The 23,309-nt window shown below is 53.0% G+C and overlaps 1 protein-coding gene across 1 annotated transcript in view; it reads left to right on the top strand.

Annotated features, from left to right (window-relative positions):
• The first annotated feature begins 675 nt into the window (after window positions 1-675).
• The window catches only part of TIMP3 (TIMP metallopeptidase inhibitor 3), a 48,722-nt gene continuing 26,088 nt past the window's right edge, over window positions 676-23,309 (top strand). Inside the window, exon 1 of the mRNA XM_004675710.2 lies at window positions 676-1,075. Coding sequence (XP_004675767.1) covers window positions 958-1,075 — 118 coding nt within the window. The 5' untranslated portion in view covers window positions 676-957. The remainder of the gene's footprint in view (window positions 1,076-23,309) is intronic.

Below are 23,309 nucleotides of genomic sequence, written 5' to 3'. Positions count from 1 at the left end.
TAGGAGTATGGACTTTGCTTTGCTCGACCCCAGCACCCAGAACCCTATTTGTGGACTGACTACACAATTTACTCCGTGTGAGCCCGAAGAAATAACGATTACAGTAAGGCGGATGGTTTTCTCCTGACACGCAAGGCTGGACCCAGGGCCAGGGCAGCGCAGTGGGGGGTGGGGCGTGGGCCTCTTTCCCCTCTGCCCTCTCCAGGTGGAGAGACAGCCCTTTAACCTGACCTTTCCAGCCAGCGCTGTCAAGATCGCCCGGCCTAGGCCTTTCCAAAACGGGGATGGGTAGGAGCCGTGTGGGTGGTAGGGGGTTCTGGTTTGGATCCTAGGCACCCAGAGGGCAGGGTGGGCGTGTGGCCAACAGGGTAGGCGAGAGGGGGCTGGGGGCGCCGATCCGGGGGCCCGACGGCCGGTGCGGGTCGGAGGCGCGCCCAGCCCACCCACTCGCGTGCCCACAGCCGCATTATTCCCTATAAGGATCTGAACGGTCCGGGGCGGCCCCGCCCCATCGCCCAGTCGCCCCGTGCCCCCGGCCCCGCCCCCTTTTCGGAGGGCCTATGAGGTAATGCGGCTCTGCCATTGGTCGGAAGGGGCGGGCCGCGAACACACGGAGGGGGTGCCGGGGGCAGCCGCGCTATATCACCGGGCTGCGGGGCAGCGGCGCAGAGCGGGCAGCGGGCAGGCGCTCCGACAGCTTCTCCTCCTGCAGCTCCTCTGCTCCAGCCCCACTTCCAGCTCCTGCTCCTTCGCGGGGAGGCCGCCCTCGGAGTCGTGCGCCGGCCCCCAGCAACCTCGCGGCGCCGGGTCCTGGCCGGCTGGGCACTCGAAGCGCTGCGCTCCGCGGCCAAAGTTGCCCCGCAGCGCCGGGCGGGCGAGCTCAGGTTGCAGCGGCCCCAGCGGCGGCGCGCACGGAACTTTGGAGAAGCGAGCGGCAGCCCGGCAGCGGCAGCGACTATGACTCCCTGGCTCGGGCTGGTGGTGCTCCTGGGCTGGAGCCTGGGGTACTGGGGCGCCGAGGCGTGCACATGCTCGCCCACCCACCCCCAGGACGCCTTCTGCAACTCTGACATCGGTAAGCGCTGGGGGCGGACGCGCCGAAGCCCGCTTTGCCCGCGCGCACGCAGCCGCGGCACTGGGACGCGGTTCCCGGAGGCGCGGCGAACCCCGCGCCTTTCCTTCGCCTGGGCCGGGGGCGGGCGGTCACACTGTTTCCTTGGGCTCAGCGTAGTGGGGAGATGCCGGGGCGAGAAAGCCCACCCCTCGCCGCCTTTGCGTTCCTCCGAGGGCTTGAGGTCCCCACCGGTCCTTTTGACGTTTGGAAAATTTCACTTTCCGTGATGGTGGAGGCAGAGCTGGGGGAGAAGGGAGAGGCCAGGGTTCCTAAAATTTAGAATGGCAGCTAAAGTGCAGGAATGCTGGAGATTAAAAAAAAAAAAAAATAGTGGCCAGGCATGTGCAGGGAAAGTTGCAGGGGAAGATGGAAGTTTCCTGAGTTTGCAGCACCTCCTGCCCCCAGGAAGTTTACTCTTCTTCTTGAGACTCACCCACGTCTCCTCCTGCCCTGGCAAGCTCATGGGGCGTCTTAGTCTGCCGAGTTTGGATGGATTTAAAGGGGAAAATGAGAAGAAAACTGGGGTTACCCCTCCCGGGGAAGAACTGTATTTGAGAGTGTTGATAGCAAGCGGGAGGTGGCGTGTGTGAGGATCACTTATCACGGAGCTGTGAGAATTCACAGGAAGACAATTTTCTCCCCTGAAATGTGTGTGGAGAGGGGGAGAATGGGCAGCAGAAAACAGATTGTTACGCCAAGAACAAAGATGCCCAGGGTCACACCATGGTGGCCATGCCAAACTGGACGTGGCGTCTTGCTTACAGAGACTCAGTAAGACCCAGACTCAGCTTTTATTGGGGGTCCCCAGAGTCTGGGGAGAACTCACTTGGGAGTGTGGGGACACTTGTGTTGGGGGTGGGGCAGCAGCTGGAGAGCCCCCTTCCCCTCCTTTCCAGCTCATAAAGCCTGGAGTCCAGTGGCCCCTGTGCGTGCCCGCGTGCAGTGTGCTGGGTTGGGGGTGGGACCCAGCCTAGCAGCCCTCCTCCTTGTCGATTCAGAGGTGAAGAATGGAGTGTGTGTGTTTTAAGCACAGTCGTAAAGGGAAGGAAAATTTCCACTGGATTCTGGGTGCGGGCCTCCACAAGTGGGGGGCGGGGGGAGCAGGAGCCTGGCAGGAGAGGCCGCAGAGGCTGGGAGGGGCGATGCTGGTGGGCTGGGCAGAGCCTCGCAGAAGTCAGGGAGGTGGCTGTGGTGACCAGGAGGTCAGTGGAGTTGGCAGGCGCTGGTGTTTGTGTGACCTGGGGCTCCCTTATTAGAGGTTTTCTGGGGCCCTGCGCTGGTGCACCCTTCCCTCTCCGTGGAGACTGCCTAGCAGCTAGGACTGTGGATTGCCAGGAAGGAGGCTGCCCCCGGCCTAGAGGGATTTCAGCCGCCTCCCCTAGGTGCCCCTATTCAAATTCCACTTGGCCTGCACCCCGCTGGTGCCACCCACCTGTGCAGAAGTGGGAGCTGAGGCTGGCGGGTCCTGCGCTATGAGGGACTGCACATTCTCGGGGCCCAGGATGGCAGGTGGATGGGACGCCCCTTGTGCTTGCCATGGCTCGGGCGTGCGCCTTGGTTTTCACAAAGAGATGAGGGTAACGGAGGGACTCCCCTTGAGCCCTCGGCTTTGGGGATTGCATCTGAGAAGCTGGCCATGGTTCAGTGGAACCCAGACGGAGGGTACCCTGGCTTCCCAGGGGGGCGCTGCTCGGGTCTCCTGCTGTGGGTCTGGGCTGATGCAGAAAGTTTCTTATCATGTGTCTGGATTTACTGAAGAAATGATCCTTGTTGCCCCCCCCCCCTTAATAAACTGCCTAGGGAACAGCTAAGTTCACAGGCAGTCACCCCTGGGACTACAACTGGGTGGTAGCAAAAATAGAAAAAGAAACGAAAAGTCTTCGATGTGCTGGCACCTGTCCAGACCTGTTCTGCCTCGGCCTGGTGCAGGGATGAGCTAATGCATTTAAAAATGGGAGGTGTGGGTGAGGGCTGCCGGCTTGCTGACCTCCCACTGCCTGGCCGCACCCTGCTGTCCAGAAGGTGGCTCCCAGAGCCCCTTGTGTCTGTTGCTAGGGTCACAGCCCCTCTGGTTGCCAGTCGGCTGACTCTCTCGCCCCCCATGAGGGACATGTGTAGGAGTTGAGCCCTGCGACCCCACAGCCAAGGCCATAGCCCACTCAAGATGCTCAGCTCTCCTGCTTCCCCTTCCAGACCCTTCCTGGGTCTGTTTTCTCTGTGGCCGGGTGCCATGCTGCCTCGTGAAGGGTAGGGCCCGTCTGGCCCCACTTTCTCCGAGGAGCCCGCATGGCCTTCTCTGTCCTTTCTCCTCATCCACAGGTGTCTCCTTGTGCCTTTCTCCTCAAAGCCCCAGGGACTGGCACCGCCTTCTGGGTGAGGAGGAGTTAAAAGGTGTTTCTATGGCAACGCCAGGCCCTGCACCCTAGTGAAGTGTTTAGGAGAAGAATAAACTACATGCTGGCTTATAAAACATAATGTAGGGAAAGAAAAGAACTTGGCAGCAGCCAGATGTCTGTGCCCCCTCCCCACCAGCCACTGCCCCTGAAACTCTTGAGGAAACCTTGATTCCAGAGGAGGAGGGGGAGGGGGCCAGGCAGACCCTACTCTCACAGCTCTGTCCAGCTCAGGAAGGAGTGGAGTGCCAACAGCCTGCAGAAAATTGGGGTGTGTGTGCCTGAGTATGTGTGTGGTTTCTGCAGAAGGGGGGGTGCAGTAGAGAGAATTCTGCTTCAAATTGCCAAAGCCTCTCTGGTCTCCTTTGCAGGAAGAAGCTGGGCTGTGGGTTGGAGCTTCAGGGGCCACTTCCCCTGAGCCTGTTGGGGATACCAGCGTGAGGCTCAGTTTGGGGGGGGTAGCCCTGGCAGCTCTGGGGGATGGTCCCTGGATATCTCTGGATTGTTTTGACAGGGAACAGTGCCAGAGGATTCTTTCTGTATCAGATCTGAGGCTGTGGTTTTAGCAAAGAAGTCATTTTCAAAGGAGCCAGATCTGTTCCCCCGTCTCTCCTCCACACATACAGTTACACTCCACACTGGGCTTTGTGACTTAAGGAAATAAAAAGGATCAGACTTCAGAGAGGAGCCAGCTACTTGGGGAGGACCCAGGCTGCTCTGGAAAGATGACTTGGAGGGAAGATGTTCTACTGGGCTGGAGGAGGGAAGGAACATTTCTCAGACTCCTGCTGGGAGTGACCTCTGCCCACCTGAAGTCATTTTTTCAGATGCGAAGCTCTGAGTGTAGGGGAGACCGTGGTCGCCCAGCTGCTGAAGGGTGAGGCCACCATTCTGTCTTAGGTGTGCCATTCTGCCAATGTTTTAACTTTCACCAACCTGGGATATGCCAAGCAGATGATTCCTCCCCCTAGGATGGAGAGGGAATGGATCGTTAGCCATTCCATAGTTTTGCTTGTGGACTTGGGATGTTTTCCTAAAAATATGAAGGCAGAGTTCTCATAGTTATTGTTATTACCCTCCTCCTAAGATACAAAGAAAAACAAAGGAAAATTTCTGGTGTTCTTTGGCTACTGAAACTGAAAGAGACCTGTCTCCTTGAGGTCCAGGAAGAAGTAAAATGAGGAGGGATGAGATGGGTGTAGCCTCCCCTTGGGGTTGGTGGTGATTTGGGGCTGTCTCAGGGAGCCTTTCTGCAGGTGGGTGGTATGTCCAGAGGAAAGCCAGCGAGAGTGGGGGGTTGGGTCCTGGCTGGCAGGAGAAGCCCCTCTCCCAATGTCCTGTGTCCCTGGATAGCTATGGTTCTGGAAAATGGCCAGAGACTGTGGCTTAGGTGGAGGGACTTTTGTTTGCTTTGCAGGAACAGCAGGAACCATTCAGCTCCTCTGCGGAGTGGCACATTCCAGCAGGTTCATTAATTACAAACAAAAACAACAACGAAATTCTCCATTGCGGTTGGCTTCTACCATTCCAGCCAGTATGGGCAAGGAGGCCCCTTTGCTAGTCTTTGTCATAGGCGACTCCTGGGTGGCCTCAGAGAGGCAGGGTGGAGCGGTGGAGAGGCCACCGTGAGGGCAGAGCAGGGCTGAAAACCTTCCTCTGGGGCCTGCTGGCTTTGTGCACTGGCACGTTACTGGATGTCTTTAAGCTCTCACTTCCTTGGTTCTAAAATGGGAATAATGTGCATGACCTTGGCCCTTTAATTTTTATTCACATTTTTAAAGGTGCAAGTATTATATGGATATAGCCTGTATCTTTATGATCTAGCCGTTCATCCTCCATCCATTCATTTTCCATCTATCCTCTGTCCCTCTTCTCTCCCCCTCCTTCCCTCCATCTCTCCTTCTCTACATAATCTCTCCATATCCACCCACCCACCCATCCATACCCATGTATCCGTCATCCCTCTCTCCATCCATCATCCATCCATCCATCATCCATCCATCTAAAATCAGATAAAGGTCAAGTTCTTTTTGAGCACTACGTCTTAATTCTAGACCCCTTTTCAGTCTCCAAACTCCCTCTTACCTCACATCTCTATACACAGGTACCCACAGAAATTCATAGTTTTTTTCTAGAAACACGACTAGTAGAACACTATAATGGAATACCACATGTAACATTCTTTTTTTCCTCCATTGAAAAATGTGTGCTAGAGATCATTCTCAGTTAATATCCATAGAGATACAATAATGACTTCTACATATAGTGAGTATACATAAGGATAGCGCCCTACTTTAAAAACTAGCAGTATGGGAATGAATGCTCTATGCCAGGCACCTTTCTAAATAAGTAATACACATTAACCTCATTAAATTCTCTTGATAGTCTATGGGGAAGATGTGCTACTGTGGTCTCCATTGTACAGAGGAGGGGACTGAGACTTAGAAATACTAAGCAACTTGTTCAAGGCAGAACCTATAATTCAGCCCCTGCAGCCTGGATGTAAGAACCATGCAACTACTGTGCCATGGACCTCATCTATGATACTCTGTTGCATTCTACTGCCCATGACCCATGTGCTGTGACCGTGATGCTGGGATATGCCTCGAGTTACATGATTATTTGTTCAGCCACCCCCTTACAGATGTCTGGGGTGCTCACCGTTTTTCATCTTGCATAGAGCACTATAACAAAGGCACTCTACACCCCTGCTGATGTGTGCACAGAGTTCTCTAGGGCACATAGACGCTTGGAATTATTGGACACCTAGAATGTGCATTTTCCAGTCCTCGAGGCCAGCGAGCCACAAGGCTCGGGGTTAACACAAGCCAGGGTGAACGCAAGGCTTTCTGGGAGGGCAGCACTGGCTGGAGGAACACTCACCACCCTGTGCTTCTCTGTTTCTGACTTTCTGAGTTTTCTTTCTCTTTTTTGCTTATCTTTTTGCCTCTTTGAAAGGGAGCAAACTTAGGCCAAGTTAACAGGAGCAGTTTTACAGGAATAGGGGCTCACATGCCAGGAAAGTCAGGGCCCTGGACGAGCTGCTGTTCGGAGTTATTCAGCTCAAGATGATTTCAGTGTTTCGTTTTCAAAAGCAGTCGGTATTTTACTACACAGAGCCACTGGGCTTTGGGGTTTCCCACAAATCTGGTTTGAGTACATGTGGCTGTGGTTGATGACACTGCATGGGCTTTGTTTGCCGACACATGTCCTGCTGGCCCTGGCCAGGCTCACAGTGGCTGAAGGGACCACTCCTCTGTCCCTTCCTCCCCTTATCTCGGCCTTTGGTCAGTGACGGGAGGTCAAGGGGATGGAGATGGACTGGGAGGAAGGAGGCAGACTGGGTCTCAGCCAAGAAAGACCCTGGGGTCCTGCCTGTTGTTACAGGATCCAGAGGGCTGCTTTAGAAGAGACTCACCGTCCTGATTGAAGCCCCTGTGGGTTCTTGGGGTGGGATGTCATCAAGGGCCAGTCTGGCCACCGCCTGCCTCTTTGTCCTGCTCTCATCACTGGTGTCTGCAGTTGAACCTACTGTCTCCCAGGTGCTGGCCAGGCACCTATTATTTACGGAAGATTTGGGACATCTCTCGATATCGGCTCACTCTGCAGCTCTCCCTCCATCCTATTCTCTGGTGAACGTCCGTCCTGGCAGTGGTGCAGAAAGGTAGCCACACCCTGCCCAGGTTTAGACACATTGAGAGTCACCATCTTTGGGGAAACCAAATTCTGGAGCTTTGTAGAAAGCTCCCAAAGGGGTCATTCTTGGGCTAAGAGACACCTAAGGGCTGTGGACCAGGTAGAGGGATGCAGCTGACCCCCAAGAGAGGAAGCACCTGTTCTTCCATCTGCATGAGTTGAGAAGCCCAGTTGTGTCTTGTGCATGCAATACTCCATCACACTCCCCCGCCCTGGAGGAAAAAGTGCCACCCCCACAGGTGGTACCCCAAAATGATAAGGGCCTTCCATGGAATTTGCCTGCCATTTCTAGGCACTGCATCAAACTCCCTCCTTGCGTGCCAGCCCTGGAGCAGGCGGGGTGACCATCCCATCTGCCTGCCGAGTGGTTTGAGGTTAGAGAGGTGAAATCACTCACCCAAAATCACATCGCTAAGAAGCAGACTAGCTTGGCACCTGAACTTGTTTAGTCTCCAAAATTTGTTTTCTGAATAGGACTCTCTTTAGATCCGGGAAGCTGGTAGCCCCTTGCAAGTTCCTCCCTCACCTCGGCTTTTGGATGCTACTGTTGGGGTTCCTCTCAGACGCTTCCTTCTGAAGCCTCTCCAGCCCCTTCCTCCCTTCCTGCCCCCAGTTTCACCACAGTCACAAAGCCAGTCTTGAAACTTACTTCTAATTCTCCTCCTATAGAGTTGATGCTTTCCTGCCTTTGCAACACCCCCAACTATTTTTTAATTAACTTTCCTCCAGTGGATTCCATGTTTGGAAAAATTCTCCATCACAACTTCATGGGTTGAATGTTGATGATATTTCCATGAAAGAAAACACTTAGAACATAATTATAATGCCTGATACCAGCCAGCCATTATGGTGACCTAGTCAGCTAATCTGTCGATTAATTGCAGCCAGAAGCCTCAGCCTGGAAACCACTGCATGGGCAACTAGATGATAGCAGATAGGATCTGGGGTGGTTTACCAAAATGCTGGGACTAGCCCAGCCTGGGTCACCCCTGTTCTTTACTCCCTGAGGATGTTTATGGCTTTTACTGCAGGTTGCCATTTCTACCTGCAGTGGGCAGGTACCCTCGGCCACCTCTCTTGCCAGAGTGCTGAGCAAAGGAGAGGGGGATGGGTCAGGTAACCCATGCGTCCCAATTGGATTTTATCACCTTTCTGGGAAGGTGACATGGGGTTAGGTATTTGTTTTCCTGTTTAACCTCTTCCAGCCCTAGCCAGAGGGTGATTAGTTCTAGTCAAAGGGACTCACTAACTGGCGTTTGAGAGGAGGTCACATGGTGTATGTCCTAGCTGTAGTGGAACTGAGAAGATTCCTTGCTTGGGTGCTAAAAATTCAGTGCCTAGGGGAAGGGAGAGGCTGAGAGCCTCTCCTGAAGGATTCTGTACCGTCTGGGAGGCTGGAGTGGCTGCAGGAGCCGTGTCTGGGACTGGTTCTGATTTACTTCTATGGATCTGACCAACAACAAATGGTGGCATTCAGGCCTCAGAGGTAGGGACTAGAAGCGGCCAGAAGTGGGGCCACCTGGCTTTTTGTTGGGGGGGGGGGTGGCGGTGAGGAAGCTAGGAAAGTGGTAAGATGCGGCCTCAGAGAGCCCAAGGTAAAATTCAGCTGGTGGAAACACAGAGCCCTCGGCTAGGTAAAAGGGTACGAAAAGGGGGAAGGGAGGAGGGGAGAAAGCCAAAGCTGAGCCCAGACGTTTAGAACGAGAGACCTTCATACAACTACGCCACTAGCCCCTTCTCTCCCCCACTTCTATCGCCTGGAAACGAGAGCCCCATATCCAGTTGCCCCGCTGCCTGCAGAGACGGACTGTTGACTAAGAAAACCCAGGGCTCCTGTGATCTCCAGGTTAGGCCCCGGGAAGGCCAGCCTGAGACGTGGGTCAGATCTTGTGAGCACGCAGTCTTGAGACCTGAAGTATCTCCGGTGTTTGTCTCAAGTGCTGTGGTCACGAGGTCACGGGAATGCCACGGGACTCCCTTTTGACCTAGATTTTGTCATCACGGGTAGACGCACAGCCTAGAGTGGCTGCTGTGAGCTCTGCCGCTTGCCAGCTAGCATAAGTTCTCTGGCCTCAGTTTCCTCATCGGCAAAACCCGGAGACAGCAGTATGTCACAGCGGGCTGGGCCAGTGACAAGGTGAAATAACTCATGGGAAAGATTTAGCATACCACCTGCCTCTCAGTAAAGGCCAGCTTCCGGGAGTGTGTCCTATATGCTGCTTTCGTCAAACATGGACGGCACTTGTGGCATGCTGACAAGTCAGTGGGGCTCACGACCATGGGCTTTACGTACCGCCTGGCCGAGGTGTGTCGTGGGACCTACCTCTGTACAGCATGTGTTTCACGCAGTGACAAAATTGCCTGAGGACACAGTTCTCGGAACGTGTTCCCGTCATTAAGTGACGTGTGGCTTATAGGAAAGAACGTGCATTCTGAGTTGACTTTCAGGAGGGAAAATGGGGCCCTGAAGCTGATGGGTGTTTTCTAGGGTGACATACAGAGAGCCGAGGTTCAAAATCATGTTTTTTTTGGTAGCCCCTATCCCCGACCCAGGTCTGACGCTTTTCCTTGTTGTCACACTGCCTTCCGCAGAACAGAGAAGCAAACTATGAAGTTCCCTACTCAGCATTTTCCCGACTCTCCACGCTTTAGAGTCTTAAGTCCACCTGACTTCTTTGGTGATCGCGTCATCTCTCTGAGGAAAGGAGGGTGGTCTGGGTCACATGCCCAGTTTATGGGTATCACAGTGAGACGTGGCTAAGGAGTGCGGCTACACAGCCGATGCCTGGATTTGGGGTGGGGATCCCTGTCATCTCAGGCCCAGCCCTACATTCCTTTTGAGGGGCAGGTGACTCCCCCCTTTCCTCCCTGACAGCTCCAGCAGGTCATTTGATTCTGACTGGCAGATATTGGCGGTGCTGGTGTAGCCAGTGAGAGGGCCTGGAACATGGCCTGTGATGCCGAATTTGTAGGTGAAGGCTGAACCCCCGGCCCCAACCATCTGATTGGTGGAGTGCTGTTGAGGGCAGAGGGCGAGCACTGGCCTGGGCGAGGGCACCGAATCTAGTGCTAAGTTACCACCTGATTGTGGAGTCTCCTTGGGTTTCTGGATTTAATCTGTAAGATAGCCGGATTGAGTCTAAGTGGCATGTATGAACACTTTCCATATATATATATATATTTATAAGAATCTGTGCTCTCCAATGCCTACTATGTGGCAAGTGTTGCTGGCTCCTGATTCCCTCCAAAGGGCTTCCTAGTCATGCTGAATAGAGTTCCTAAGTCCATCAATAACACCTTGTAGGAGGTAACGTCTTCAGCAATAAGGCCTATTAAGATAAGAGCCAGGATATCTGTGGCTGGAAAAGTGGATGAAGGCTTCTGCTGAACAAAACCACTAATGAGCTGAGATACTTTATCAGATGACATATTTGACCAGCAAGCTTCCTGTTGGGGCAGACCTGATTTGCCAAACAGATTGCAAAGCTGCAGACCCTGTGGATGGCTAAAAGTAAAAGTCAAGGTCACTTTGGTGTCTCTAAAACATGGCTGGAGGGCTTGGTAAAAACTCTTTTGAGCCCCATGGATGCTGGGCTGAAACTGCTAGACAAGAGATTGGATTGTGCTTCAATAATCATGGAAACGAGGCCTCTCTGACCCCTAGTCTATGTGCATGATCCCTCATTGCCGACAACATGGCTCATGACTCAGCTCAACCACTGTAGCTAAGCAGACTTCTCATGGAGGACCTACTGGGACAAGGGCCTATGACTGAGAGCTGATGGAACCTTTGTTTATAAGAATGGGGTTGGGGAGCGCGTTGGAAGGCCCAGATCAAACACGTGTCCTACTGGGTCATCACGAGCCACTTTCCTCACCACCAAAGATCTAGTGACCCTAGCTTCCTGATACCCATGCCCACCAGAAGGACTGGGAGGTGCAAGAGAACCCCAACATGCCAGATTTCTTGGGGGTGGGGAAGGAACCCTACGCTCATAGGTACAGTGGGAAATGGCGATCCCCGAGACAGGTGGGTGTAGCTGTTGCCCCGGTTCCTCCTTTGATTCTCTCTTGGCCCTGTGTTCCTCACCTGTCATCTGACCAGATCACAAACCCAAGTGCCTACAGTGTCCAGCCACAGAAGGAAAGCTGGATGTTTGCACATTATACACACTGAAGCATTACCTACTGCTACTAAATCTGTGTGTGCATACACAGGGTTCTTGTTTTCCCATTTGGAGAAATACATGGGCACAAGTCAGATAACCAGATGGCTGGCAGATGTGATGATTGGTCACAGTTCAACTCTGGCTTTGTTTAGGGAAGTCAATAGAGTGTGGTGGTGACTGTGGAGAACTGATGAGTTCGTGTTCCTTCCGAAGGTGACAGCTGGTACCCAGGGCCATGTTATCAGCATGTGACTCTGTTACCAGATTTCTAGTGTTTTAGGATAAGCTAGACATCCAAATTTTTAATGTGAAATCTTCCAACTTTTAAATGTTGGCACAATGAATAAGAAGCACACACAATCACACGGGCCAAACAAAACTTGGACCAGATTCAGCCCCCTGAGACACTCAAGATAACCTTGATTTCAGGTGGTAGGACTCTGAGTAAGACCAGCTGTTTTTCCAAGCAAAATAATATACCCCGTGCCCTGCATTCCCAGGGGACACTGCTCATGTGCCTCTTAGCACACTTGCCGAGCTTCCTGAGGTAGCTGAGAGCACAGGTCGGAGCTAGAATTCCTAGCTCCACTCACTGTTAGTATGATACCAAGGAAGTCAATCCTTCTCAGACGCAATTTTCTTATCTGTAAAATGGAGAGTGTAATAATGACGCTCTTCACCTCACAGGTTGTGGAAGAATTCACTGAGATAGCGGGAGTTGCAGTCTTGGCCCACTGCCTGAGTGCAGAAAGGGCTTGATCAATGCTGGGCATCACACCCATACTGCTTGGGGCCTCCGTCTGGAGGCTGAGCCAGCTGGAGAATGGGACTCTTGTCTTACTCTAAGCTCATTGCCTGGTGCACAGTGGGCATGCGATAAAATGTCTTGAATGTTGAGGACATTTGTGAAAGATAGCATTCCTGCAATAGTACAGTTGGGTGTGTGTGTGTGTGTGTGTGTGTGTGTGAGTGAGAGAGAGAGAGAGAGAGAGAGAGAGAGAGGGAGAGGGAGAGGGAGAGAGATGTCATTTTGACAGGTTTGGCACTGACCAACTCAAAGAAACAAGCCTTTCGAAGCTGCTAGGACAGTGTGCTAAAGACAGTTGTTTTGGGAAATACAACAAAGCCTTTGCTCATCCTTTTCTAACAGAGAAGGCTTGAGGGGCCCAATGTGAAGATGCAGGTGAGGGTTCTAGCCCTTGGGTGCAGTGGCAGGTCGCCTGCTTTTATTTATTCAGGGCCCCTTCAAGCCAGAGAGAATCTGGAGGCTCATAAACTTTAACACCCCACCTGGGTCATTAACATCTGTGTTTTATTTTGTTTAAAAAGTTAACCCCAAATAGTTCAAATTCCTTCTATATCCCTGGAAGAAGAGTTTCTTTCCAGGTGACTCACAGAAGGGGCACCCGAAAGGGTAAGACTCAGAGCACTACCGCCTAAGAGAAGTAATATCGCTCCAGGCTTGAGCAGCAGGGGAAGGTGAGGAGACACACATCACTGCAAAGTCTTTCATAGCTGCATAGAAGAATAAAAAGGAAAATAAGCAGGTGGAATTAATCTAAACACTATCCAAATACTTTCATTGCAACATGTCGTCGCTTTAAACATTCTTAGTGAAGTGTCGATGAAGTTTTTGCAAGTTTTTGTATATGACACGTATCAGGCTGGACCAGCTGCATTCAAGTGAGCGATAGCAAGGCCAGTGGCCACCGTTAACGGAACAGCGCAGGTCAGCGTAGTGTTCACAAAGGCAAGCGTCTGCCCCCTCCTCTCAGCCGTTTTATGAGAGGGCCCACTGCCGGATCAGGCCCGGGGGGGGATGGGGGTTGTTGGGGGGAGGGCCAGAGGTGCGCTGGAGTCAAGCCAGGCTCTCACGTTACTCGTTCAGATTTGCTGCAAGTGACTCTCTAGTCGTGTGTGTGCATCCCAGTGCAAGAGACCCGGGCAGTGTGGCATGGTGAAGGCACTGACTCGGTGTTCTCTAATAAGCAGGTGGGGAAGCTAAAAGCCAGAGGTTGAGAGATTTGACCCAAGAGATAGAACTAGAAGTGGGATAAAAGTAACATTAACATTCAATCATTTCTTAACGCCTGGTGAAGCATTTTCATATTCTAAGATCTTTTCACACGCTCTTTCCTTTCACACGCTCTTTCCTCAACCTCTCGTGATCAGCCAATGAGCGGGCACTCATTCCCGCTTTGCAGATGAACGCTGGGCTTAGGGGACTTAAATATCAAAGCAGTTAATATTGCTGGACAGCTGTCCCACACATATATTAATTCTGCTGTTCACTACAAGCCTGTGTGTTAGGAATTATCAGCATCACCAACATTCCACGTTACAGATGAGCAAGGAGACAGAGGCTGTCACTTGCCTGAAATGCAGCCAGTATGTGAGTGTGGAAGGATCAGCATTTGAGCCCAGGCTAACTGCCCCCCCCATCATTATTTATACCCAAGGTCACCCCCAACCATGCAGCATAAAGCTAGGATCTTTCTTCGTCGTCCTTCTTGACCACCTAGATCATATTCTTCTTGATTTCTAGCACTTTCTGTCTGATTGGACTTCCAAGAAGGACCAGAACTAAGGGGCTGTGCACTGCAGCACTGATTGAGACACCAAGCAGAGCAGGCACATCTTTAGCTTGGCTGATTCCCAGGCTGCCCTAGACCACGAGGCTAGAATTCCTGGCCTAAGGAGGGAGGGTGGGAAGAACACTTGTCCATGCTGCCTTCCACTGGAGCGAGGTCGGTACCCCAGGTTGGAACTCGGTATGTGTCTAATTGCAGGGGGGCAGGCTGAGAGGATTAACACTCTTCAAATAGACACCAGAGTGCTGAGAATAGCCCTGCTGCCTGGAAATGCATGGGTATGCCTGCCATAAGCCAGCCCACTTCATAGGTGCTCAATAAAAGCAGGCAGAGCATAGGAATCCACAAATACTGAACACGGGTCGTTAAGAAAGCCCTGAGCCTGTCAGACTGTGCTCTGTAGAAAAAGAACTTCACCCTGAGGTTATTTGAGTCTCCCTGCCGGCTGAGACCTCTGCTACCTTTACTTGCCTTCTTTCCTTGTCTGGAGGCCAGTATCTTTATTTTTGGCCTGGAGAATAGCAGCCGTCCAGAATGCCAGGAAAAGACAAGCTCAATTTATCTTTCCCTCATTTCTGGCTCTTTGCCCGCCACCTCATCAGACTGGAAAGCTGGGAATTACTTCCCTTGGTCCTATTATTGCCACGGTGGTATCCCCTGGGGCACCTTGTCGAACCGAGTCCTTCAGAGCCTCAGATGGGTGCTTCCAAAGTTGCACTGCACAGGCCTTGATCCACGGAACACCAAGCTGCTGGGGCCTTCCCTGAGGCTGCCTCACTGTCCGGCCGAGAAGAACCAAGGTTGCCTCCCTGGCAGAAATTCAGCTCCACCGCCTCTTGCCACTCCTCAGGTGAGCAGGGGAAGGCGACACTTCCTCGTCCGTGGGAAAGCAAACAGCAGTGTTTCCCAGCGTGTGATCCCCTGGCCAGTCTCTGGGCCAACACATGTAGGAAAGCTGTTCACCACTTCCGCCTCTTGGAGGTACTTGACAGCCGGGAACGCAGGAAAGGCGGGAGGTTTCCTCCCACACGGGAAGACGGTTTTCTCCGAGGGATCCAGCATTCTCCAAACGTTTCTGATCAAGGAGCTGATTTCTCCCCATGAAGCATCTATCAGGCCTGCTGAGACGCTGCCCAGAGGGCGGTTCTCAAAGCACTCTGGGTCCACATGCCCACTCTGTCCTGGCTGGGGGAGGACAGGGTAGCATGACACAGCCAAGCTGCTCGTCTGGGGTTGTCCACAGAGGTGGCTGCATTGATCTGCAACATCACGGGTGAAGACAAGGAAGAGCAGGGTCACTCGCGGTCAGTCACGTGTCTGGCGATGGAAGAATCCATCCTATAGCTCATTTCTGGCTCGCTGCCCGCCACCTCATCAGACTGGAAAGCTGGGAATTATTTCCCTTGGTCCTATTATTGCCACGGTGGTATCCCCTGGGGCACCTTGTCGAACCGAGTCCTTTAGAGCCTCAGATGGATGCTTCCAAAGTTGCACTGCACAGACTTGTTTTGGTGTCTAAACTTGGCTTCATTCTAGGCTCCTATGAGAATTTTTAATCCTAGTATTTTGTTTATACTGTGAGGAGTTTGATGGAAGGAATTAGGGCTGGTGTGTAGGTAAAAAGTGATTATGAACTGAAAGCCTAGGGGTAGGTATTGAGAGAGAGGGTAACGGGGTTTTGGGGGTGGGGGTCATGCGTGCATGCTCCTATCCTTGGTCTCCAAGGAGTCTCTTCAATGGGTGTCATGGGCATTCTGTGGGCAGGAGCCTGGGAATCTGGTCAAAGCCAAACGGCCCATTCCTGGAGGCGCTGACACCTTCCTGAAGAGTCTCCAATCGCCCCACCTGCCTAACTCGGAACACTCAAAACTACACAGACACTTGCTGAGTTGGTGACGTGTGTTCATACGAAAGAATGACTTGTCAGAGTGTTGTCTGGAGAGCCGGGGTACTGCAGATTCAGCAGCTGCTTGGATGTTTTGGTGGATGAAATGCTGGCTGTTTTGCCTCGGCCCAGCAGGGTTTGAGGTGGCCGCCTGGGATTCCACTGCCTAGTTCATGGCTCTGGGTGGAGCCAGCCTGCAGTACAGCCTATTTGTTCACATTTGCACGATAAGAGTCTTGGCTAGCCAAGGTGCTGGGGTGGGGTGGGAATGGGAGACAGCTGTAGGAAAAGGGGCCAGTGCTCCCAGGGGCAGGGCCCACGGCTGGCTCTGTTCCCTGGGATTCTGGGCCAGTGCCCTGCGAGGTCCCTTGGTGGAGTTAATGAAAAGCCTTGGGTCCCAAGCTCTGCCCAGTCAGACTCTGGCTCTCAGGGTATTTAAAAGAGCGAGGGAAGGTGAGCTGCTTGCGGTGCGGCTGGCAGAGGTGACAGCTGGGTGTCTGCCCACCCCGCCCCCCGGGCTGGGCCTCCTGCCTGGCCCCCAGCCTCTGGATCATTAGCTCTAGTTAGAAAAGCTCATGCGGCTGTGGTCAGACTGAGGAAAAGCCTCCGGACAGAACTGTTCCAACAGGACCTGCAGAAGGAGAGGTGGCTGGCCAGAGAGCTGCAGGTAGCGCCGAAGCCCGGAGAGCTGTGGGCTGGGAAGGTGTCCCTGTCACGGGGCAGGCGGCGGATTCCGAGCCAGTGGGGTCACTTGGCCCCCGCCTCTCCTCGGCCCCTCCTTTCTAATTTCCTATTTCCTGCCTCCTTCTCCTCTGACAGCTATAAATAACCTCTGAGGCTGGCCTCTCAGCCTAGGTCTAGGTGAGCCAGAGGAAAGTGGGGACGAGGTGGGGCCGGCCTCCTGGCCGGGGGCCACGGGGTCTCAGGTTGCTCAGGGGGATTTTGTTTTCTTGTTTTTTCCACCAGGGAGTGAGGTAGTGAGAGAGGAAATAATCTGTGTTGGTTTGAGGAGGCTTGGCGTCCCTCGGTGCCGGGTCACGCCTGCCAGGAGCTGCCTCCCTGCTGGCGGTAGCTCCCCGGGGCCGCGGCTGGACGGAGGCTTAGAGAAGGCATCTCAGGATACTCGGGGGGCTGGGCGCCGTGTCAGCAGGACCTGTGGCCTCCTTCACAGGCCGGGCCTGGTCCCAGGCAGGAGGCCAAGTGCGCGGAAGGCTGGACCTCCATTTCCACCTCTTCCTCAGTCTCCAGCCACGCTGTCCATCCAGCCCACAGGCGCGGGCCTTCGGCTTCCCATCTGGGTGGCACTCACGCTGCTGTGTGCCCGGGGTCCGTGGGGTGTAAGGGCCTATGAATACTTCACTCACAATGGACACATTCAACCAAGATCCACTGAGCAGCGCCTACATTCCAGGCTCTGGGCAAAGTGCTGAGGTCAAGGGCGAACGGGGCGTGGGCGTGGGGGTGGCTGTGGCCGTGACCCTGACTCTCCCGGCGCTGGCGTGGCCTCAGCTGGGGTCTTGTGCATCCACACCTCTCTCTCCACGGTTCCAGCTTGGAAAATCGAGGGCCTTCAGAAACCACATTCAAGGGGCCCCCATTTCCCATCACATCTTTAGTTTTCAAAAATTCAGAGAACAAACCAGGGATTCTAGTGTGGCCAGTGCGTCGACCCCCTTGGGGCCCCTTATCACCCAGTTTCTGTTTCTGCCCGCGGGCCCCGGGACTGCTGAGTGACAATGCTGGTTCTTCAGGAGCTGCCCTGCCATGTAGCCCCCATGGGCCTCCTCAGCTAGTAGATACTCTGGAATCCAAGAGTTCCGGGACCCTGAAGGTGTCTTTCCTTGCGGACACCTGAAGGGGGCGCCATTTTCTGATTCACGCGAAGGTGCAGCAGAGCTGTGGCTCCTGGCTCAGCTAAGGCATGACTAGTGCCCAGCTGGCCCCTTTGGAGGCTGGCTTTGTGCCTAGGGCATTCGCATTCGCTGTGAGCACGACCACTCACCACTCCCCAGCATGGCTGTGTGTGTGTGTGTGTATGTGTGTGTGTGTGTGTGTGTGTGTGTGTTCCTGCTCTGCCTAACACCATCTACTGACACCATCTAGGGACCTGGCAAATCTACGCCCATGGACAAGGTCTGGCATCAGGACTAATAAGCACCCAGCTCGTTGTTCTGATGATTCTGATGATTCACTTTAGGATGAGGGGCGTCAGCCTGAGCGTGGCCCATTCTCACATTAGCTGTGATATCTTGATCCTGCTACATACTTGCTGGGCAAGTTCTGGCATCACCCAGAACTGGTCACCTCCAGATACCAGCATGGGGAGTGGGCTTTGGGACTGTTCTGGTGGAGGGTGACAAAAGTTTGCTATAGGATTTGGGTTCTTGGAAGGCAGGAAGGGGGCTTGACGCTTGCGAGGTGGGACATGCTGTGGGAATGATGAAGAAGCTGAGTAGCTTTCCCTAGACGCTGCTAATGAAGCCTCTTGCTGCTGCTCGTTTTATAGACAGTTAAGTTAGGAGGACACTTGGGTCCTTGGCTTCGAGGTGCCTAAGCCCAAGCATGAGCACCCTGGGAAATCCAGGTGACTTTAGGCTTTTCCAACATTCAGCCCCACACTAGGGAATTTGTTATTTCTGAGCATGATGACTCCTCTGGAGGGCTGGTTAGAGAGGTAGTGGAGGGGGTTAGCAGGAGATGGAGTTTAAGATAAGGAGACTTGGGGCTGAATGTCAGTTCTGCCCTTTACTCACGGGGTCTGTGTGACTAACATGTTGTGAATTCTCAGCCTCAGTTTTCCCAACTGCAAAGCGGAAAGACCCGGTTTATAAGGCCGGGTGTCAGTGACAATGGTGAGACGTGTCCATTATGCTGGGGGCAGGGGTGGGTCTCAGCCAAGGTGAGACTGACACCGAATTAGGAAGACTGTCCCTGTCTCCTGCTAACCACTACGATGCTTCAGTGCTCTGCTATAAGCACAGAAATGCACAGAGGTGGGTGGTTCCCCGTGAACGTGATGTTCAGGAAAATGGACAGAATGGACAGACAGAATGGAGGGAGGCTGGGGTAGGAACATCTGTCTGCACTGGTCTTAAGGCTGGTTCTGAGATCAAAGAATTGAGATTGTCTCAACAGATGGAAAGTGGAGGTCCAGAGAGCCCTTCTCTGGGCTCCCATAGCTCTTTGGGGGTAGGGAAGGCAGCTTCCAGCGACTGGACTCCTGGGCTAGATGGATTCCTGATCCTCTAGGCCCCACTCAATGGAGGGAAAGCTTAGGACCATAGAGAGAACCTCAAGTGGCACTCAGCACTCACAAATCCCCACATTCCCACTTGTCCAGCTGCCAGCCACTGGTCGGTTTTCTGTCCTGATGCTTTGGGGGATTTCCAGATATTGTCCCTGCACTGGGCAGCGTCATGTGGGGAATTGTGGTTCTCATATTCTCTGTCCTCACTGAGTTAGTCTCTCACCTTCACAGGCTGCTGATGGGAAAAGCAATTGGTGCAACCTCTCTGGAGGGCCACCTGGCCTCCAGTCAGGAGCCTCAAAACTGTGCTTACTCTTTAACCAGCAATCTCTCTGCTAGAATCGCAGTCCACAGAAACAATGAAGCCACGGTACCCCTGCCACAAGTTTTAGAATCACACATACACAAAGGATTCATCTCAAGGTCTCTCACAAACAGTGTAGGCTGTGCCGCGTTCATCCAGTGGACTATGGGGTAGCCAAAAAACAGCTGGAGCTAGTCTCTATAAGGATGGGGAGGATATTCCCAGGATGCACTTTTAAGTACCAGAAGTCAGTTGGTAAACTACAATGGTAGCAGCACAAATAGGAACAGAGATGCTTCGAGGAAAATCTGAATGCCTTTGTACCAAAGACAGAGTAGTAATCTCTGGGGGTTGGGGCAATCTGAATTTTGATCAGTGCTTTCTAGAAAATTAAATTTGACAGTGTAACCCCTTTTTTCACTAATCACATACAATAAAATAACAATGGTGGGGATGTAAGGACTCAATGGACAGTGCTTTCCCATTTCTTTGTTGACAGCCTTAGTTGCAGCATCTGGAGTTTTTTTTTTGGGGGGGGGGAGGTCAGTAGGAAGGGAGAGCAAAGCATCAAACAATCCGTATCTTAATGTCATGCAGGCACTGGCCCTGCCTGAGACAGTGGGTCCCTGGCTGAAGCTCACTTGGGAATCAGAGACGGGAGGACTGGCCAGACACGCTTTCGAGTGGAAAGTATGTATTGTGCAGTACCATGGGCATACTGTTACGCCCAGCAGAATCACTGCACTCGGGCTGGTTAGAGGCGGCCTGCACGGTGCAGTCCCTGGACACCTATGGAAGGACGTTCCTTGGATTAGTTGAATGGGTTGTTATTATGGCTCTCTTCGCTAGAAGCAAGAAGCATTCTGATCTGTTTCCTCTCCTTTCAGTGCTGTTCTTTTGCTTCGCGACCAGTGTTTGAAGCAAATGCCTTTGATACTGAGCAAAGAGAGGGGGAGGCAGTCTGCATTCACTCTTGGACCAAAAAGGGATGCTCTCTACCCGCGCCGCATACTAAAGCCGCCCTGTATAAGCGGAGAGCTTTTGCAAGGAGAAAGAGGCACGCAGAAGGCAGGAAGGGACCTGGGCTGGGGACGTGGCCTCGACCAGTGGCGCTGGGTCATGAGTAATTGGGCTCCTCCTGCCCCTGCCTGTCTGGTGTTTTCTCAGACCTTATTAAAACGTTGAAAGGGCAGGCGGAGTCCAATGAGGAAGAAGAGAGTTGGGAGTCAGGCAGGAAAGATTGCTTCCAGGCTTGGTCACGGCTGGCCTGTGTGGGTCAGGGGCAGGGTCTGGACGTGGGAGGACAGGGGAGGTAGGTGAGAGGAGCCGGGCCTGAGAAACCTGGCCGAATGTTCCCTGCATGATGCTCTGGGCAAGGCTTAGGTGGCTGCAGGGTTTACTGCTGACTTGGATTCAGTGAATGTTAAATGAAGGCAGGAAAAGTGTGGTAATTTCTGGGGCCAGAGGGAATAATCAGGAAAGTAAACTAAGAGGTGTGTACATGGTAAACATACGTTTGTGTGTACATGCACATGAAAGTAGACATTTCTGTACACGGAGAGTGTTGATCAGAGTGGCTTTTAAAATGCCTGACAAGTTGTCGCGCATCTATGCAATTGAAAATAACACAGCTATCCAAAGGGAGAGGCAGAGCTATATGGACCAGCCTATCAGAATGGAATAAAAACAAATCACCAGCTGGCATGGTCCGCGGAGTTCTAGTGTGTGTGCAGTGGACGGGAGGGGTCTATCTGGGGGTTTGTAGGCGCACAGGAGAGTCTGGGAAGTAACATTTACAGATGACGCGTACTTATAACTGGGTAGTAGGAGTACAGATTATTTAAAAATTATAGTTTTCTTATTATTTGCCTGTTCCTCTTCCCTCAACTCTTCCTTGTAAAACAGAAGTAATGCAAGAAACAAAACAAAACTTAGAGAAAGCCCCAGAAGACTCACAGATAGTGTGTGGACCAGAAGCTGTGGGGGAGGAGCAGCTACCTTCATCAGGCTCATTTTATTAAACTCTAGCCCTGAGGACAGGAGAAGGTTCAAGGGCAGTGGGTGTCCTGGGATGTTCCCACTCTTTTTTTTTTTTTAACTGGATCTTCAGTGTCTGTCATCCTGTTAACTATCTTTTTCTCTGAAATTCTGGGCATTTTGGATAGTATTACATTTAGCTGGGACAAAACTCACTGCACAGCTTCGGATTCCCCAAATATCGACCGCTTCCTAGTCACCCCTACCCGGCCCCAAGCTTATCGCCCTGAAAGGGCGCGTCCATGAGTGACCAAAGGCAGACACTGGCCTTTCCACGTCTGTCCTCCCGATCGTTCCTGTGATAGCCCCGAATGGTTGCTGCCACTGTCTCTCTCTACCTCCAAAGGCAGAAACAGGATTTGAACCCAGACCTCTGGCTTGTCCGTGCTTGTGCAAGCCAGCCTGAGACCGAGCTGGCGCCCACGATGTTGTGAGGCGCCCTGGGAGCCTGCTCGGGTGCTAGGGTTCACCGAGTGTTGTGCTTGCCAGGGGCCACTTTGAAATAAAAATGTCCCTATGCGAGCAGCCTCTCCTGCTCTTTCCTTCCCCGTTCTGAAAGTGAGGCCACGAGAGGGGAGCTTTTGCCAGGAATTCAGCGAGCGAGAGTGTGCAGCATGTCAGCTTCTCCGCATTGCTGGGTGTTAGCTTACCCCTGTCCGGCACCAGCCGCACAAGCAAAGCCAGGCGTGGCCAAGTGCAGAGTTGCTGGGTTAAATATGTGAATTCATCTGGCCTGGACAGCTGCATTGCTCAGGCAGGGCAGAAAGTGCCACCTACCCAGTTTCCTTGAAATGCCTACAGGAGCACAGCTCCAACAGCCTGAGCCAGCTTGCCAGCTCCTACCTGTAAAAATGGATTTGAAGACCTGTGAGGACGCTGGCCTCCCCGCTGCCTCTAGGTGACAGCAGCGTGAATCTCCTGTGAGCTTCCAGGGACCCTGGTGGGTGGGCAGGGAAGGGATGGTATGACTCTTAACTGACTCCTTGCTTCTAGTCCAGTCTTCCTCCAATCATTCTCCCAAAAGCAGCCAGAGTGACCTTTTAAAAATGTCAACTGGAGGCCCTCCCTGGTGGCGCAGCGGGTTAAAGCACAGCACTAAGAAGCTAGGGCCACTTCCACATGAGTTCGATCCTTGCCCCGGAGGTGACCACATGGCGGTGGCAGACCTCTCCTGACCCGCCCGCTGCTCCCCTCAGCAGGGTACTTCATCGATCTGCCTGTTCTGCTCCCCACTGTCTCTGGTGAAGCCTCTTGCCACCCCTCAGCCTCTGGCCTGTACCCCAGTTCTGTATGTACAAATTAATAAATCTTAAAAAAAAAAAATGTCAACTGGATCTAGCAATGCCTTGCTCAAAGCTTTTCAGGGGTGTCCCAACTCCTGGAGCCCATTCTAGAAGGCTCCATGGGATCTAGTGCCCTAGCCTTGCTGTGGTCAGGCTGCTCTGTAGCTGGTCCTTGAGGGCTCGGGGCTCAGGTGCAGGCTGCTGCTCCCTGCAGCCCTTCATCTGCGGACTCCGTCACCTTCCCTGGAAGGCCTTCCTGCACCCCCCATCCTCACGTGCCCCCTCCAGCACTGTTGTCCAGCCCCCTTTCCTCCTGTCATCTGCCACCATGTTGGGGAGCTGTCACTCGCTCTGCCTCTTGCTGCTTCTGTAAGCACCAGGCGAGCAGACATCTCGTCTGTCTTGCTCACTGCTTAGAACTTACTCGAAACTCTATGATTTGTTAAATGCCTACATGGAGGCCCCCTGGACAGATGAGGAAATTGGAGGTCAGGCAAGTGAGTGTCCTGCCCCAGTTTACCCAGCTAGTGAGTGACGGGCTGGACTCCAGTTTGGCTCTGACGCTCGAGCCTTGAGTGGGCGAAACTCAA

This window comes from Condylura cristata, unplaced genomic scaffold, assembly GCF_000260355.1.
Source record: "Condylura cristata isolate star-nosed mole 26May11 unplaced genomic scaffold, ConCri1.0 scaffold00004, whole genome shotgun sequence".
Taxonomy (NCBI): Eukaryota; Metazoa; Chordata; class Mammalia; order Eulipotyphla; family Talpidae; genus Condylura; species Condylura cristata.
This window is presented reverse-complemented; position numbering and strand designations above follow the sequence as displayed.